Source organism: Rhincodon typus, chromosome 37 (assembly GCF_021869965.1).
Source record: "Rhincodon typus isolate 14 chromosome 37, sRhiTyp1.1, whole genome shotgun sequence".
Taxonomy (NCBI): domain Eukaryota; kingdom Metazoa; phylum Chordata; class Chondrichthyes; order Orectolobiformes; family Rhincodontidae; genus Rhincodon; species Rhincodon typus.
In genome coordinates this window covers 5,526,858-5,543,383 of record NC_063368.1, presented here as the reverse complement: position 1 = coordinate 5,543,383, position 16,526 = coordinate 5,526,858, and the positions used below count along the sequence as shown (strand labels likewise).

General features: G+C 43.4%; 2 protein-coding genes across 2 annotated transcripts in view; one reads left to right on the top strand and one right to left on the bottom strand.

The window, feature by feature from the left end:
* aco2 (aconitase 2, mitochondrial) overlaps nucleotides 1-14,667 on the bottom strand; it is a 59,352-nt gene extending 44,685 nt beyond the window's left edge. The window contains exons 1-2 of the mRNA XM_048617482.1: nucleotides 14,535-14,667; nucleotides 301-440 (exon numbers count right to left, since the gene is read on the bottom strand). Of these exons, the coding sequence (XP_048473439.1) occupies nucleotides 301-440; nucleotides 14,535-14,570 (176 nt within the window). The 5' untranslated portion in view covers nucleotides 14,571-14,667. The remainder of the gene's footprint in view (nucleotides 1-300; nucleotides 441-14,534) is intronic.
* A 214-nt stretch (nucleotides 14,668-14,881) lies between these two features.
* The window catches only part of phf5a (PHD finger protein 5A), a 33,768-nt gene continuing 32,123 nt past the window's right edge, over nucleotides 14,882-16,526 (top strand). The window contains exon 1 of the mRNA XM_020531312.2: nucleotides 14,882-15,094. Within this exon, the coding sequence (XP_020386901.1) occupies nucleotides 15,043-15,094 (52 nt within the window). The 5' untranslated portion in view covers nucleotides 14,882-15,042. The remainder of the gene's footprint in view (nucleotides 15,095-16,526) is intronic.

The following is a 16,526-nucleotide window of genomic DNA, read 5'->3' as shown; positions in this document are numbered from 1 at the left end:
GTCTTTGGTGGTGGGGTCGGATTGCAGATGGTGGAAGTGTCGGAGGATGATGTGTTGGATCTGGAGGTTGGTGGGGTGGTACGTGAGGGCGAGGGGGATTCTGTTTGGGTTGTTATTGCGGGGAGGGGGTGTGAGGGATGAGTTGTGGGAAATGCGGGAGACATGGTTGAGGGCGTTCTCGACCACCGAGATGGGGGGGGTAGAGTTGCGGTCCTTGAAAAACGAGGACATCTGAGATGTACGGGAGTTGATTGCAAGCTCTGTACACTGCACAGATCTCAGAACAGTTTTTCCATTTACCTTTTGCGAATGATGTCAAGGTTCTTCTGCAGTGACTTATAATCAATGTACTCCTGGGGTTCGAAGCGGCTCATGGCTATTTTGGCTCTCCTGCACACAGCAGAGAGGTGGTACCTCCGGGTTGCATGGCCCAGGGCTAGCTGCAAGAAGTGAAAAAACACCTATTATGGAAAGCACACAATACAGTAACTTTAAAGTTCAATGCAACAAGACTCAGGCTTTGCACTTTCAATAGAAACCATAACAAATATATCACTACACAAACACAGTGAAAAAGAAAGATTTCTCAGAAGAGTCATATCAGCCTTAAAATGTAACTCTTTCTCTCTCCACAAATGCAGAACATAGAATCCCTACAGTGAGGAAGCAGGCCATTTGGCCCATCAAGTCAACACTGACCCTCTGAAGAGCATCCCACCCAGACCCACATCTCCTACACTATCCTGTTACTCTGCACTATGGGCAATTTAGCATGGCCAATTCACCTAACCTGCACATCTTTGGACTGTGGGACGAAACTGGAACACCCAGAGGAAACCGCCACACAGACAATCTCCCAAAGGTGGAATCAAACCTGGGTTCCTACCACTGTGAGGCAGCAGTGCTAACCACTGAGCCACCGTGCGACCCCTACTCAGATCTACCGAGATTCCACAGCACTTTCTGTTTCTAATTCCAATTTCCAGTATCCATGATATTTTGCTTTTTTTATAAAACATCAAGTGGCAGGAAAGTTGAAAGCCAAGTTCAAACAGGGTGGGAACAGCATTTAGAATGGGGCTTGAGATTTAGGAGGCTGGAGTACAAGCTGCAGACATTACATCACATCTAGGAGAGGAACACTACACAAAATTGCTATCCAGCTCAGGTCTGAGTCAGCAACAGCAGCAATTGGGTTCAGGAATCCTGGTCTTGGGAAGAGGGGTGGGGAACTAAAACAAGATTCCAATTTGCTGACAATCCAGTAACTGAGAATTGCATATTTGGTTGTCAGGAGAAAAACTAGAGCAAAATCAGAAAATGTAGTATTATGCACAGTACTTTCAAGTGTTCTGCAAGACCACATTTTTTTTGCAGAGCATTGGCAAGCTGTCCCACTGTAGACAGTGTAATAGCCAAGCTTGACACTGCCCTCAGCCAAAGTCCAGGCATATGCTGTTCAGCAACTTGAGGAGACATTGTTGACCCGACCTAGATTGCTCTGCTCAAAAGGTGGTTGGTTTCCTCGACAGTACCTTCCAAACCTGGAAATCCAGAAGGAACAAAGGAAACATGCACAGGGAACACCACCACCTGACTTAGAAATATATCACAGAGCCCTTATTGTCACCTGGTCAAAACTTTGGAGCTTCCTATCTAACAGTACTCATGGGAGTATCTGCAAAGATATTGCAGCAGTGAATCACCATCGTATTGTCAAGGTGTAGAAGGTTTCTCATATTTAGAGAAATGAAGCAGATAAAGGACATGCTTTCATCTGCTTCTGTTACTTGTTTTTCATGCAGCAGCCTGAAGACAGAGGCAATAGCTTGAAGAACCCACTCCAAATCAATCATGGCACAACAGGAGTCTGCCGTAGGTGTGGTACAAGGATGTGCAGTTTGAACACACCTTCTGCAGCCAGGAGGTCCTGACAGTGGGAGTTGAACTTGGAGCTTCTGGCTCAGAAGTAGGGATGCTACCCACTCCCTTGTGGGATAAACACCAACCTCACCAAATCACCCACACCCAGTGAATGAATTTTAAAGAGAGTAACTTTAAAAGGGAATTGGATCTGCAACAACTTACATTTACAGTGCTCCTTTAACACAGAAAAGCATCCCCAAAAATTTTACAGGGCTATGGGGAAGGAGCTAATTATTAATTGCAGAATATTTTAAAAGGAATGAACAGACATGGTGGCCTACTGCATGTTGAATGCCTCTCCTATTTTTATCACTACTATACAATCCTTAGTGCCACTCTCAATCTTTCTTCTGTATAGTACACAGCCTCTCACTGGGTAAGATGATTCAGCTGAGACAGAAGAATTTCAACATTCTCTTGCAACACACCACCTTCAAAACTAGTCAACTTGATCCCATCAAGCTAACAGGTACAGGAGATTAAATAGTCAATAGCATGTGGAGCTGGAGGAACACAGCAGGTCAGGCAGCAGAGGAGCAGGAAAGTCATTGTTTCAGGCCTGGACCCTTCACCGGACTTCCTGTTCCTCTGATGCTGCCTGACCTGCTGTGTTCCTCCAGCTCCACATTGTGTTGACTCTGACTCCAGCATCTGCAATTGTTGCTATCACAGGAGATTCAATAGGCAGTTTAAGTAGGAGTTTAAAACATCATTCCATCACTAACAGATGACACATAACGTCTCTACTGAATTATATCTCACACTATGTCTGCTTCTATTATACAGAAAGGGAGCCTGGTCTTCCTTGGAACTGGGGTTTAAAAAAAAATCACATGGACTATCGCACCCATAGTAACTGGCTTGAACAAAAACAAAGTTGCTGGAAAAGCTCAGCAGGTCTGGCAGCATGCGTGGAGGAGAAAACAGTTAACTTTTCGGGTCCGGTGACCTGCTGACTCGGACAAACCTGGGAATGTAAACGTACAAATCTTTAATGGTGGTAGGAAACGCAGAGAAGGCTCTTAAAAGGCATATGGTACCCGTGACATTATAAATGAAGGTACATTATGCTGGCAGGTTTGGGGATCCCTGGCTGACGAGGGATAATGAGGCTCTGGTCAGGAAAAAAGAGGAGGCATACATTGGGTTTAAACTATCGGGCTCAAGTGAACCCCTAGATGACTATAAGAAGTGTAGGAGCACACTTAAGAGGGAAATCAGAAGAGCAAAAAGAGGGTATGAGATGGATCTTGCAGATAAGGTTAAACATGATCCCAAGAGGTTCTACAGCTATATTAACACTAAGAGGGTGGCTAGGGAGAGAACAGGTCCCCTTAAAGATCAGCATGGCCGGCTATGTGTGGAGCCACAGGAGATGAGGGAGATTTTTAAAGAATATTTCTCCTCAGTGTTTACTGAGGAGAGAATTACCGATGCTAAGGAAATAAGGAAAACAAGTGCGGATGTTTTGGACCGCACACATATTACCAGAGAGGTGGTGTTTGCAGCCTTAAAGCACATTAAGGTGGAAAAATCCCTTGGCCTGATCAAGTCCATCCTCGGACGTTGTGGGAGGCTAGGGAAGGAATAGAAGAGAACCTTGCAGAGATTTTTGCTTCATCTTTAGCCACTGGTGAAGTTCTGGAAGATTGGAGGGTGGCTAATGTTGTTCCATTGTTCAAAAAACTTAGCAAAGACAAACCAGCAAACTACAGCCAATGAGCCTTACATCAGTTGTGGGCAGGTTATTGGAGAGGACACTAAGGGACAGAATCAACCAACATTTGGATAATCAAGGTCTGATTAGGGATAGTCAGCATGGATTTGTACACGGGAAGTCATATCTGACAAATCTTAGATTTTTTCGAAGAGGTAACCAAAAGGATAGATGAAGGTAGGGCAGTGGATGTTGTCTATATGGACTTTAGTTAGGCCTTTGACAAGGTCCTGCGTGGCAGGCTAGTCATGAAGGGCAGGTCACATGGGATCCAGGGAGAGCTAGCTAATTGGATTCAAAATTGGCTCAATGGTAGGAAGCAGAGGGTGATGGTTGAAGGTTGTTTCTCGGACTGAGGCCTGTGACTAGTGGTGTGCCACAGGGGTCAGTGCTGGGACCTTTGTTATTTGTGATTTACGTAAATGATCTGAATGTGACTGTACAAGGCATGATTAGTAAGTTTGTGGATGATACAAAATTAGGAGGTATCGTTGATGGTGAAGGTGGTTATCAAAAATTACAGAGGGATCTTGATCAGATGGGGAAGTGGGCTGAGGATTGGCAGATGCAGTTCAATACAGGTAAGTGTCAGGTATTGCAGTTTGAAAAGTCAAACCAAGGTAGGACTAATACAGTAAATGGTCAGGTCCTGAGGAGTGTTGTGGAACAGAGAAATCTAGGAGTACAAGAACACAGTTTGTTGAAAGCAGCACCACAGGTAGACAGGGTGGTGAAGAAGGCATTTAGCATGCTGGCCTTCATTGCTCAAGGCATTGAGTATAGGAGTTGGGATATTATGTTACAGTTGTATAAGTCGTTGGTGAGGGCACACTTGGAGTATTGTGTACAGTTTTGGTCACCCTGTTATCAGAAAGACATAGTTAAACTGGAAGGTGTGCAAAGATTTACGAGGATGTTGCCAAGACTAGTAAGCCTGAGTTAGAGGGAGAAGTTAGCTAGGATAGGACTTGATTCCTTGGAACATAGGAGATTGAGGGGGACCTTAACGAGATGTATAAAATTATGACAGGCATAGTTAGGATGAATGCATATAGTCTTTTTCCCAGAGATGGAGAATTGAAAACTAGAGGGCATAGGTTTAAGGTGAGAGGGGAAAGATTTAAGGAGGACCTATGGGGCAACTTCTTCACTTGGTGACGCGTATATGGAACGGACTACCAGAGGAGGTGGTTGAAACAGGTACAACAGCAACATTTTAAAAACATTTGGATAGATACATGGACAGGAAAGGTTTAAAGGGCCATGGACCAAATGTGGGCAATTGGAACTAGCTGACTGGACACCATGGACCAATTTGGCTGAAGGGCCTGTTTCCATGCTGTATTACTCTAAGACTCCTATGGTATGAATGGTCTGTCCAAAGGCACGTCCTTTGGCTTATTGCTGGCTGATGGTTTGTCCTGAGCCACTTTGGTCAATAATTGCTTGCCATTCCCTTCCACACTCTGGGGTACAGCCAGAAGGCAGATCCTAAGTCTTCCTCATCCAAAACTAGCAAATGAATGAGCAGGGTTGACATTATTCTGATTTTAGCGATCTAAACACACATTTATGGAGCCCCATAAACAGAAGTATAAGAGCAAGGCAGCTGCACAAAATTTCAGAAAATACTGGCTCAACTCTAGCTGGGATATCGCAGCCAACTCTTACGAATTCTGGAAATGTGGTGAGCAAAGTGTCAGACAGGGTTCAGAGGGCCAAAGAACTCCAGTTTTGCAGGGAGGTTGGAAAAGCTGAACTGCTATTGGTAAAGGAGAGACAATTAAAGAGAGATTTGTTAGATGTTTACAAAATTATTAAAGTTTCTTGGGGTGGAGTAGGTGGGGAAACAGCTTTTTTTTGTGGTACAGGAGTTGGTAACAAAAACAGAACACAACGAAATTAACATTGTTTTGCTGCGATCTGGAGAGCATTGACTGATGGAGCAGCAGAAATAGATATCACAGTAACTGTCAAAATACAATTGCACTAATATTTGAAGAAGAAAGTTTGGCAGGGCTATGGATAAAGATGCTACCAAATTCAGTTCAGCCTTTGACTGATTGCACGCATTTGCTGGGTTAGAAAGTGTTTAGTATTTATTTTGCACAAGCCTAATTTAGTCTGTAATTTGTAGTTGGCATTAAAGTAAAATCAAAAGTGTCACAACTATGTAGTGTGAGCTTCGAGCAAGTTTATTTTCAAGAAGTACTTCGAAACAGCAGCCTAAGTAGAACCGGCTGAAACCGGATTATTAAGTGAGCGAGCTAAGCCCCATGCTGGGAGCCTAAATAACTACTCAGCATAGGGAGTGATTCTGGTCGCGTTGTGTGTCTTGTCACCCTACCATACATCAAGGACATTTCAGAGATGACCACAAGACTACTCAGACCCCTAGGTATCAGAGTAGCCCACAAACCAACAACCGCCATACAACAGCTACTGACGAACATAAAGGATCCCATAACCACAACCAATAAAACTAACGTATATACAAAATACCACGCAAGGAGAATCACAACCTAGGCCTAACCGGAAGAAAATTGGCTATACGGATACATGAACACCAACTAGCCACCAAGAGACACGACCAATTCTCACTGGTCTCACTACACACAGACAATGAGAGACACAAATTCGACTGGGACAACACATCCACAATCACACAAGCCAGGGAATTCCTAGAGGCCCGATATTTCAACCGGAACTCCATCAACAAACATATTGAATTAGACGCTATGTACAAACCACTGAGAAACAAAACCGGAAGTAATACCAACCACCCCAGCTAACCGAGGCATAAAAATAACAAGCAGGACAGAACACCAACGCTACACCGGAGGCGCAGTGACGACGTTACACAGCAGTGTGACAAAACGTTTGGCCGCAAACCCACCAGCTCGGTGAGCAGGTCTACAACCTCATCCACAACCTGAGCTTCTCAAACTTCAATCACCATGTCCATTTTATCCAAGACTAAGTATTCTTGATATTTAAGCTTCAAACAGATTTGCCACTCATCCTTCTATTCTCCATCGAGTGCAGACTTAGAGTCCTCATATGACAAACTCTTCACTTCATAGGAAGATCGTTGTAAACCTTCTCTGAATCCCCTCCAGTGGCAGCATATCCTTCCTTAGATATAGGGCCCAAAACTGCTCGCAATATTCTAAATGCAATCTGACCAGATCCTTAGATAGCCTAAGCAGCACATCCCTGCTATTGTATTCTAGCCTTCTCGAATTGAATGCTAGCATTGCATTTGCTTTCCTAACTGCCAACTAAGCCTGCATGTTAACCTGAAGAAAATCCTGAACTAGAACTCCCTAGTTGTCCTTCAAATTTCTGAAGCCTTCCCCCAATTAGAAAATAGACTATACTTCTATTCTACAAACCAAAGCGCTCACCTTACACAGTCCTAATCTCAGAGCCTTCTGCAGTCTTCCCACTTCCTCAACACTACCTGTCCCTCCATCTATCTTTGTGTCACCTGCAAACATAGCATCAATGCCCTCAGTTCCTTTGTCCAGGTTGTTAATGTACACTGTAAATATTTGTGGTCCCAACATGGACACCGTGGAACTCTACTAGTCACTAGCTGCCATCTGAAAAAACACCCCTTTATCCCCACTCTCTACCTTCTGCCAGTCAGCCAATCCTCTATTCATGTTGGCACAACACACCTAATAGCAAGGACTCATCTTATTTAGCAGCCTCCTGTGCAGCACCTTCTGGGAACTGAAACACATCACATACATTGGCTCTCCTTTGTCTAACTTGCTTGTTACCTCCTGAAAGAATTGTAAAAGATTTGGCAGGCATGACCTTCCCTTAATGAAGCCATGCTGACTCAGCCCTGTTTTGCCATGTACTGCCAAGTACTCTGCAATCTCATTGTTAATAATAGACTCTAAAATCTTAGCAATGACTGGTCAAGCTGACCACCCTATATTTGAGCCTCTGGCCTGCCTCCTTTGTTAAATAGGGGTGCTTACATTAGCCGTTTCACAGTCCTCTGGGACCCTCTCTGACTCCAATGATTCCTGAAAGATCACCACCAATGCTTCCACAATCCCCTCAGCTACCTCCTTCAGAACGGAGGTGTAGCCCATTTGAGCCAGGTGATTTATCCACCTTCAAACCTTTCAGCTTCCCCAGCACCTTCTCCTTAGCAATGGCCATTACAATCACGCCTGCCTTCAACTCTCTTGGGTTCAGGTTAACACTGATGTCATCCATCATGAAGCACTTGAGAGCGAGACTTATAACAGAGTTGGAGTTGAGGATCTCAAGGGATTCAGCAGAGGAATGGAAGGGGGTTTTTGGCTGCTTTTAGCTAAGCAGTAGGATTGGTGGCTATTTCTAGAATTTAAAAGGCAAGGATTTTAATATGTATTTGAGTTTCTAGTCCTTTCTCCACCTTTTTCTTGAACAAAGCACATGTATGACAGATAGCAACGTGTTAAAAAAAGGAAATAAAAAATACAGTGTGCAGAATGGGGATTCAAGTTAAAAAAGCAGGCATACTAGAATGATTTAAATAATTGTAATGAAGTCCTATAAAGAAGGCAGCATGTAGGAGCTACTGGACATTAAGGTGACCCACAGTGAATACATCCGTAGCAAGTATCTGCAACTTGAGCAAATTTGGAGGAATTGAGAAACTGGAGTCCGAGCTGCAGACATTGCGTCACATCATGGAAGAGCAAAGTTATCTGGACCCTTTGCTCCAGGAGGGAGTCGCACTCCTTAGGTTAGTTATTTCGAACCTGGCCTGTGATCCAGGACTGGAGGCTGTGGTTGCAGGGGAGGCACGTATGGAGACACAAAGGGTAGTGCTCAGGGAGACCTCTGGCCTTGCAATTATCCAATAGTTACATTGTTCTCACAAGCCGTGTGAGCAAGAGTGGGGATGGGAGGGAGAATTGGCAAACTGAACACAACGCTGTGGTACAGAGAGCCGTGTGGTATGGGGGGGGTGGGGGGACGAGTGCCAGGAAATGGGAACATGGTAGTAGTAAGGGGAAATATCATTCGGGGATAGAAACTGTCAGCTTGAGTGCCAAAGGCTGTGTTGCCTGCCTAGTGTTAGGTTAAGGACATCACAAATCTGGAGAGGGACTTGGAGTGGTGTGGAGGGACCCAATCATCATACATGTTGGTATCAAGGACATTGATAGGATTGGAAAGGAGGTTCTACTGAAAGATTTGCAGCAATCTTCAGCCAGAAGTGCCTCCTCCTCCAGTGGTCCCCAGCATCACAGATGCTAGCCTTCAGCCAATTCAAGTCACGCCACGTGACATCTAGAAAAGCTAGAGGCATTGGAAACTGCAAAGGCTACACGACCTAACAACATTCCAGGAACAGTACTGAAGACTTGTGCTCTAGAACTTGCCGCTCCTCTAGCCAAGCTCTTTCAGTACAGTTACAACACAAGCATCTACCTGACAATGTGGAAAATTGCCTAGGTATGTCACATACACAAAAAGCAGGACAAATCCAACCCAGCCAATTACTGCCCCAGTCTACTGTCAATCATCAATAAAGTGATGGAAGGTGCTATCAAGTAGCACCTGCTCAGTGTCGCTCACTGACTGGGTTCCACCAGGTCCACTCAGCTCCTGACCTCATTATAGCCTTGTTTCAAACATGCACACAGGAGCTGAACACTAGAGGTGAGGTAAAGTGAAGTGAGAATGCCAATCCTTGACATTAGGCTGCATCCTACCAAGTATTGCATCAAGGAGCCCTGGCAAAACTGGAATCAATAGGAATTAGAGGGCAAGCTCTCCGCTGGTTGGAGTCACACCTGACACATAGGAAGATGGTCGTGGTTGTTGGAGGTCAGTCACCTCAGCTCCAGGACATCTCTGCAGGAGTTCCTCAGGGCAGTGTCTTAGGCACAATCATCTTCAGCTGTTTCATTAATGATCTTCCCTCCATCATAAGGTCAATACTGGAGAAGTTCACCAATGATTGAGCAACATTCAGCACCATTCACAATTCCTCAGACACTAAAACAGTCCATGTTCAAGTACAACAAGATCTGGACAATATCCAGGCTTGGCTGATAAAGCGGTAAGTAACATTCAGGCCACAAATGCCAGCCAATGACCATCACCAAATAAGGGACAATTTAACCACCTTTGACATTCTATGATGTAACCATCACTGAATTTTTCATTATCAACTTCCAGGGAGTTACACTGACCAGGTGGGAGGGTGGGCACAACAAATGCTGGCCTGCCAGCAATACCCACGTCTACGAATGAATTTGTAAAAAGTTAGGAACTAAACTAAAAAGTAGAATCTCCAATGTAATAATCTCAAGATTACCACCTCAGCAAACTGACAGGCTAAATAAAGCTAAATATTTAAACGGATGGCTTAAGAGGGTGGTACAGTAGGAATGCACTTCAGTTCATGGCACCCTGGCACTAGTACAGTTCTGGTGGGATGGTATTCACTAAAATAGTGCTCAGACTAGTGTCCTGGTAAAATTGGATATCTTGGGCTGTAAAGTGGGTTTAAACAAATTTATTTTTTGTGGGTGGGGGATGCAGATATACAAGTTTACAAAGCAGCAGGGTATAGTTGCATTGCAGGGTAATTACAATGAGTGGAATTTAACATTCAGTTTTGGAGAGGGGTGGAATTCGGCTTGAAAACAACCGTGCAGAACTTAAATAAGTACATATGGATGAGGACAGAGTTGACTGGAGTGGACAGTGAAAGGAGTTTAGCAGAAAAGACAATTGATGAACAATGGCAGACATTTAAGAAAATAGTTTATAACTCGCAAAGATATGTGCTAGTGAAGTAGGAGGATTCCAGGAAGTGGATAAACTGAAATCATTAACCAAGTGAACATAGTATCAAAGTGAAAGAAAAAACATACCATGTGGCAAACATTAGTCTTAAGCCAGATGAGTAAAAAAGTTTTAAAAAGCCAAAGGATGACAAAAAAAAAAGAGGGAAACTAGCAAATAATATAAAAACAAAGAGCTAAACCTTCTTTAAATATATAACAAGGGAGATAGAGGCCAAAGTAAACATAGGTTGGGGAAATAATATTGAGGTATCAGGAAATGGTAAAGGAGTTAGCAGAGAACAAATACTTTGCAGTGAGGATTGCTGTGGAGGACACTAATAGCATTCCATAAATACTAAATATGAACAGACTAAAGGCGGGGGCAGGTGGGAAGTAAAAGTACTAATGTAGCTAGACACCAAATTGCCCCTTAGACCTGATGTATTACAAGTTAGGACTTTCAAACAAGTAGATGGAGATGGTGGCTATACTGATGATAATCTTCCAACAATCGCAGACAATTGGAAAACAGCCAACATAACACCCTTACTCAAAGAGGAGGAAGACAAAAAAAAGGCCGGTTAGCTTAACATCTGGTTTAAGGTTTAATTAACATTAGGGATGTAATAACACAGCATTTAGAAACAGAACCTAATCAAGCAGAGTGAATATGGATTCGAGGAGGACAAATTGTGTCTGATAAATTTATCAGGTATTTGAGTAGGTAACAAACAGGTTAGATGAAGGGGTACTAGTCAATGTAAGATATTTGCATTTCTAAAAAACATTACAATTGGCACCCCGGGCTGTGGCCTGGGGTACAAGATCAGCTTGGGTCATTGTTCCCAAGCAGTAGCTCATTTATACATTGAACAAGCAACCTAAAAGCTTGGACTATTCAAGAGAATATGTTCAAATCTCATTCTTGCTAGTTTGATCTTAAGAATTCAACTTAAACAAAAGAAGAAATTAAAAGCTGATACGTGACCACAAAGCCATCAAATTGTAGCAAAATCCTAGCTGCCTCGCTCATGCCTTTCAGGGATAAGGATCCTTTATCTTTACCCCGTCTGCCACCTGTGTGCCTCCAATACCACCCCAATGATTGACTAACTACACACAGTTCTTTCATCAACTCCTCAGAACAAGTGGGATGGGCAATAAATGCCATTATTGCCAGTGACATCCATTCCCTGAGAATAAATGAACCTGGCACTGTTGAGAATTTCCAGGTGGAATGCGCATCTCTGAATTTTAGGGATGCTTCAATTGATGTCAAGGTGGCCAAACAGCAACACAACACTTGTACTATACCTTGACTGATAGATATAAAGTGCCCAATTAGGCGAGATAACAAAGAATGCTCTGCACTGGTGGATACAATACTCCTTTTATGAGTCACAGTGATTGTAGAGGGTTGATGGAAACCCCTTCCCCAAGCAGGGAATCATAGAGGGCCCAATGCTGCTAAATTGGTCTCAGTAAAGAGTCAAAGGGTGCATAGTGTTGGTGAAACTGTACCATTGGCAATGGGGCATAAGAAGGACTAAAGTTAGAGTGAGTGATACCCTTAACTGTTTCAGAACTTGCTTACTGATACAATGGCAATTTACTGGATTGTCACAGAGCATTGATGTTTACTTAAAACCTGACGTTTAAAAATCTGCTTTCCTATAACCAATTTTTTTTTAATGCACATAGTTGGATTCAGTTCCAACACAGTAATCACGTCTAAAGAATTTAGATTAAAAGTGGTGCTCTCACCCATAACAGAGTAAAAGAGAGATACTTCACATTGGCCTGTCCTTGATATCACCTGACTTGTTAATGTTCAACCTCATGTGCAATTAGGAACTCTGCCAACTTTTTCTACAACAAAGTAAATGAGGTATCACATTTGCAAACAAAAAAATCCATGGCTTTTAGTCAAAAGCCCTTTGCTAAAGATTAAAGTTTTGCACGAATGAAATGGGAGCTAATCAGGGTGAACATAGAACATTACAGCGCAGTACAGGCCCTTCGGCCCTCGATGTTGCGCTGACCTGTGAAACCAATCTGAAGCCCATCTAACCTAAACTATTCCATTATCATCCATATGTTTATCCATTGACCATTTAAATGCCCTTAAAGTGGGCGAGTCTACTACTTTTGCAGGCAGGGCATTCCACGCCCTTACTACTCTGAGTAAAGAACGTACCTCTGACATCTGTCCTATATCTATCACTCCTCAATTTAAAGCTATGTCCCCTCGTGCTAGCCATCACCATCCGAGGAAAAAGGCTCGCACTGTCCACCCTATCTAATCTTCTGATCATCTTGTATGTCTCTATTAAGTCACCTCTTAACCTTCTTCTCTCTAATGAAAACAGCCTCAAGTCCCTCAGCCTTTCCTCATAAGACCTTGCCTCCATACCAGGCAACATCCTGGTAAATCTCCTCTGCACCCTTTCCAATGCTTCCACATCCTTCCTATAATGCAGGTGAATCTTGAAGGCTTTAAACTTGCCTGTCAACAAGTTGCACAAAGTGCATTTTCAAAAACATCACAATGTGTGGTTGTATCCCCATAATCCCTAATCTCACTTGATTTTAAAATCAATGGAGGGAGGAAAACAAGTAAATAAAGAAAGAACTTAAAATAAACAATCTGTAAAGGAAGAAAAATTCTACAATCCACACAAATAGCATTCTATCAAGTCATGATACCATTATACTCATCTATCCATAGACATACACTTGCAAAGCCTGCCCACTATCTACAAGACACAAGTCATGAGTCTGGTAGAATACTCTCCACTTGCATCAATGGATGTGGCTTCAATAATACTCAAGAAACTCCACGCTATCCATAACAAAGCAGCCCTGCTTGTTTGGCACCTTCAAAATTTATTCTCTCAACCATCAATGCATAGTGGCAGCAATGTGTACCATTGACAAGATGCATTGCAGCAACTTACCAAACTATGTACAACAGGCCTTCTAAACCTACAGTCTCTACTACCTGGAAGGTCAAAGACAGCATATATATGGGAACACTTCCACCTGTACATTCCCCTCCAGATAACACCCTCTTAACTTGGAACTTCATCACATTCTTTCACTGTTGCTGGGTCAGAATCCTATTACTTCCTTCCTGGCAGCACTGCAGATACACCTAAACCCACACAAACTGCAGTGGTTCAAGAAAATGAATCATCACCACCTTCCCAAGAGATAGAGATGGAAAGTTAATAGTAATCTACTCAATATGAGCCACATCACTTGAAAGAAGAAAGTCAAAATTTTCTCTTTAAAGTGAACAGATTCATCCGTGTACTCAATCTGTTCTGTACAACACCTTGCCATCCTTCTGTTCCTATAACAGGGATTCTACCCAAAGCATCAATTTGCCCAAGGATTGATGAATTGGCAGTCATGCATGCATTACGTACAAGGGGACCATTTGGCCCACGGTCTCATTTTGATCAGTATTCCAGCTGGCCCCACTTTGTGCCCTGCAATGTTCTTTTAAGTATTTGTCCCATTCTGAAAGACAAGGGTTTTATTGTGCTTCTTTAAAACCCGTTATATGTCAGATTCGTCAATGTCTTTTTTAGAAAAAAAAGGCTACGCGCTTGCAAGGTTTTTATAGTTACAGTGCGATAAAAATCCAAAAGGAGCTTACGATACAGCCTTAAACAAGGCATGAGGTTGATAAAAGAGAACTAATTAGTGACTGCATTTAGAGAGAGCGCAGCAGATTGGAGCAGGATCGGGGTCACCTTGCTGTCACCTTGGCGCCCCAGGGGCAGAGTGATGGCCTTAGACCCTACCTTCCGCTCTGCCTTTCTGTAATTCGAAACTTAAAACTTGCAATTCTCTTTTTACCGCCGCCCGCCCTCCATAAAATCCCCAGCGGGGTGCACCCGGCAAGTGAACTGGTTTCCATGGGGATCGAGCCCCGGTTAAAAATCGCGATGTCGGGCCGCAGCTTTTTTGTTTACTTTAGGATGACGGCGGGGGCTGCTCAGCCTGTCCTCCCCACAACCCACCGCCGCCACCTCCACCTCAGGTTATGTGAAAGACCGCGCTGTCTTTACCTGGTGCCCGCGGACAAATAGGACGCGCGCCGCCATTTTGTTCACTGACAAAGATGTCGCTGGGTGATGACGTCACAGACCCGCCCTTTAAATGACCGCTATAGGTCCGATCCGCTCAGTGACAAACATTGTTGACAATCGCTGATCTTTATTCACCACAAATGACAACGTACAGCTCACTGAAATAAACATATTACAATAATAAAATTATATCACTGTGATGCTTTCTCTGAATCAACCCCATGATTGCGTTTTATTGAAATATTAACCTTATATGTCCTTCTACCGGAAGTGACGGTGGCAGCCCGCCCACGTCCTCGCCGTCTTTTAAAAGTTCATGATTGGATTTTTCTTTGGGCCGCTGTTAAGTTTCAATGGAATAAAGTTCCAGTTGGTTGCGTTGAATCGTTATCATTTTTTAATGCGTTGGATGAATACGCAGGGGTTAAGGGTCAAAGTTCGAGCGGAAGTGCCTCTTGGCGGCTGTGTGTGGCGGTCGGAATGAAAGATGGCGAAGCATCATCCAGATTTGATCTTCTGTAGGAAGCAGGCCGGCGTGGGTATGTGGGTGAGGGAAATAAACCCATATCGAGTGTGTGCAATGGGATCAGAATTAACCAGCAAGGCCTTTTTGGGACTACCACGTGGGCCAACCAGGCTTCTTCCCTATCCCCCCTCCCTTCACCACTTTCTTCCCCCACTCCTCGCTGCTCCCTCGCCACACTCCCTTCCCCCTTATCCGGCACTCCCCCTGTAGCCAGTGAATCATGGTATTATGGGCGTTCAGTTGGAGAGAAATTCTGGAAGTTGATGGGAGGTAGTTGATGGCACTGAGAGCGGTGATCAGAAGAACGTGGGATCTGTGTGCACTTCAAAATTGACTGGGTACGCTAAGAAGGTTGCTAAAAGGAAAGTGCGACGCTAGGCTTTACAAATAAAATTGGCGAGCACCAAAGAAGAGAACTTCACTAAACCCTTAGTAAACTGTGGTTCTGACGAGTTAGTGTCTACACTGCATCTTAGGAAGGATGTTAAAAAAATACTTAAAATGAAGGAGCGGGTGAGATTTATTATGATGGATTCAAAGTAAATGGTAAACGAATAAAAGATTGCATGGGTGGGGACATGGAATTTATTGGCTGAATTGCCATGTTCTGAAAGTGTGGTGGAAACGTTTAATAGCAGTGACAATTAGGCCATGATAAGTTGAATCCAAATGGTATAGTCCACACAGCTTTGAGGTAGTTGCTATGTAATCGGAGTTGCCTACAAACATGCCTAATCTCAGTAAATATGTGAAAAAGTCTTTATTTTTAAAATTTGTTCATACCTTAGTGTGGCCTGACCTCAGTCAGTAAAGGCATTGATAAAATTTTAGGTATTAGCTGTGGAAGATCAATGTAATCTTTTTCTGTATGTCATGCTGTCTGTGGATAAATGCGACACTGCCTGCCTTATCATTAATGCAATCTCTAGGTGTATACTTGATGGAGAGGATGTCTGATTGTTGGATTGTTCTTCTTGTCCTTCACAATGATTGACAAACTCAAAGATGGAATCTCCCACTCCTTCATAATGTCCACTTTTCATTTCTCACCACTGTTTTCCGTTTGCTGCATTAACTTCACTTTGTCTCCAACGAGCTACACTTCTAACTTTCTTACAGGTTTAACCATGCTTGTAGCTTTTGTGCTCTAGAAGGGCCTAACTCCCGTTCTGATTTGTTTGCACAGACTGGCTGGACGGGTTCAGCTGGTTCAGAACTTCACCTTATTACAGGCATCTTGCTGTTGAATTTTTAATTCTGCTGACAGGAATGGGTAACAACTTCGCCACAGCCTGAGTTTCTATAAAATGTAGGAGCAGAAGTGGGCTCATTGAATCTGCTCCACCATTCAATGAGATCATGACTGATTTAATAATCCTGAAATAACAAGGTGTAGAGCTGGATGAACACAGCAGGCCGAGCAGCTCCTATGATGCTGCTTGGCC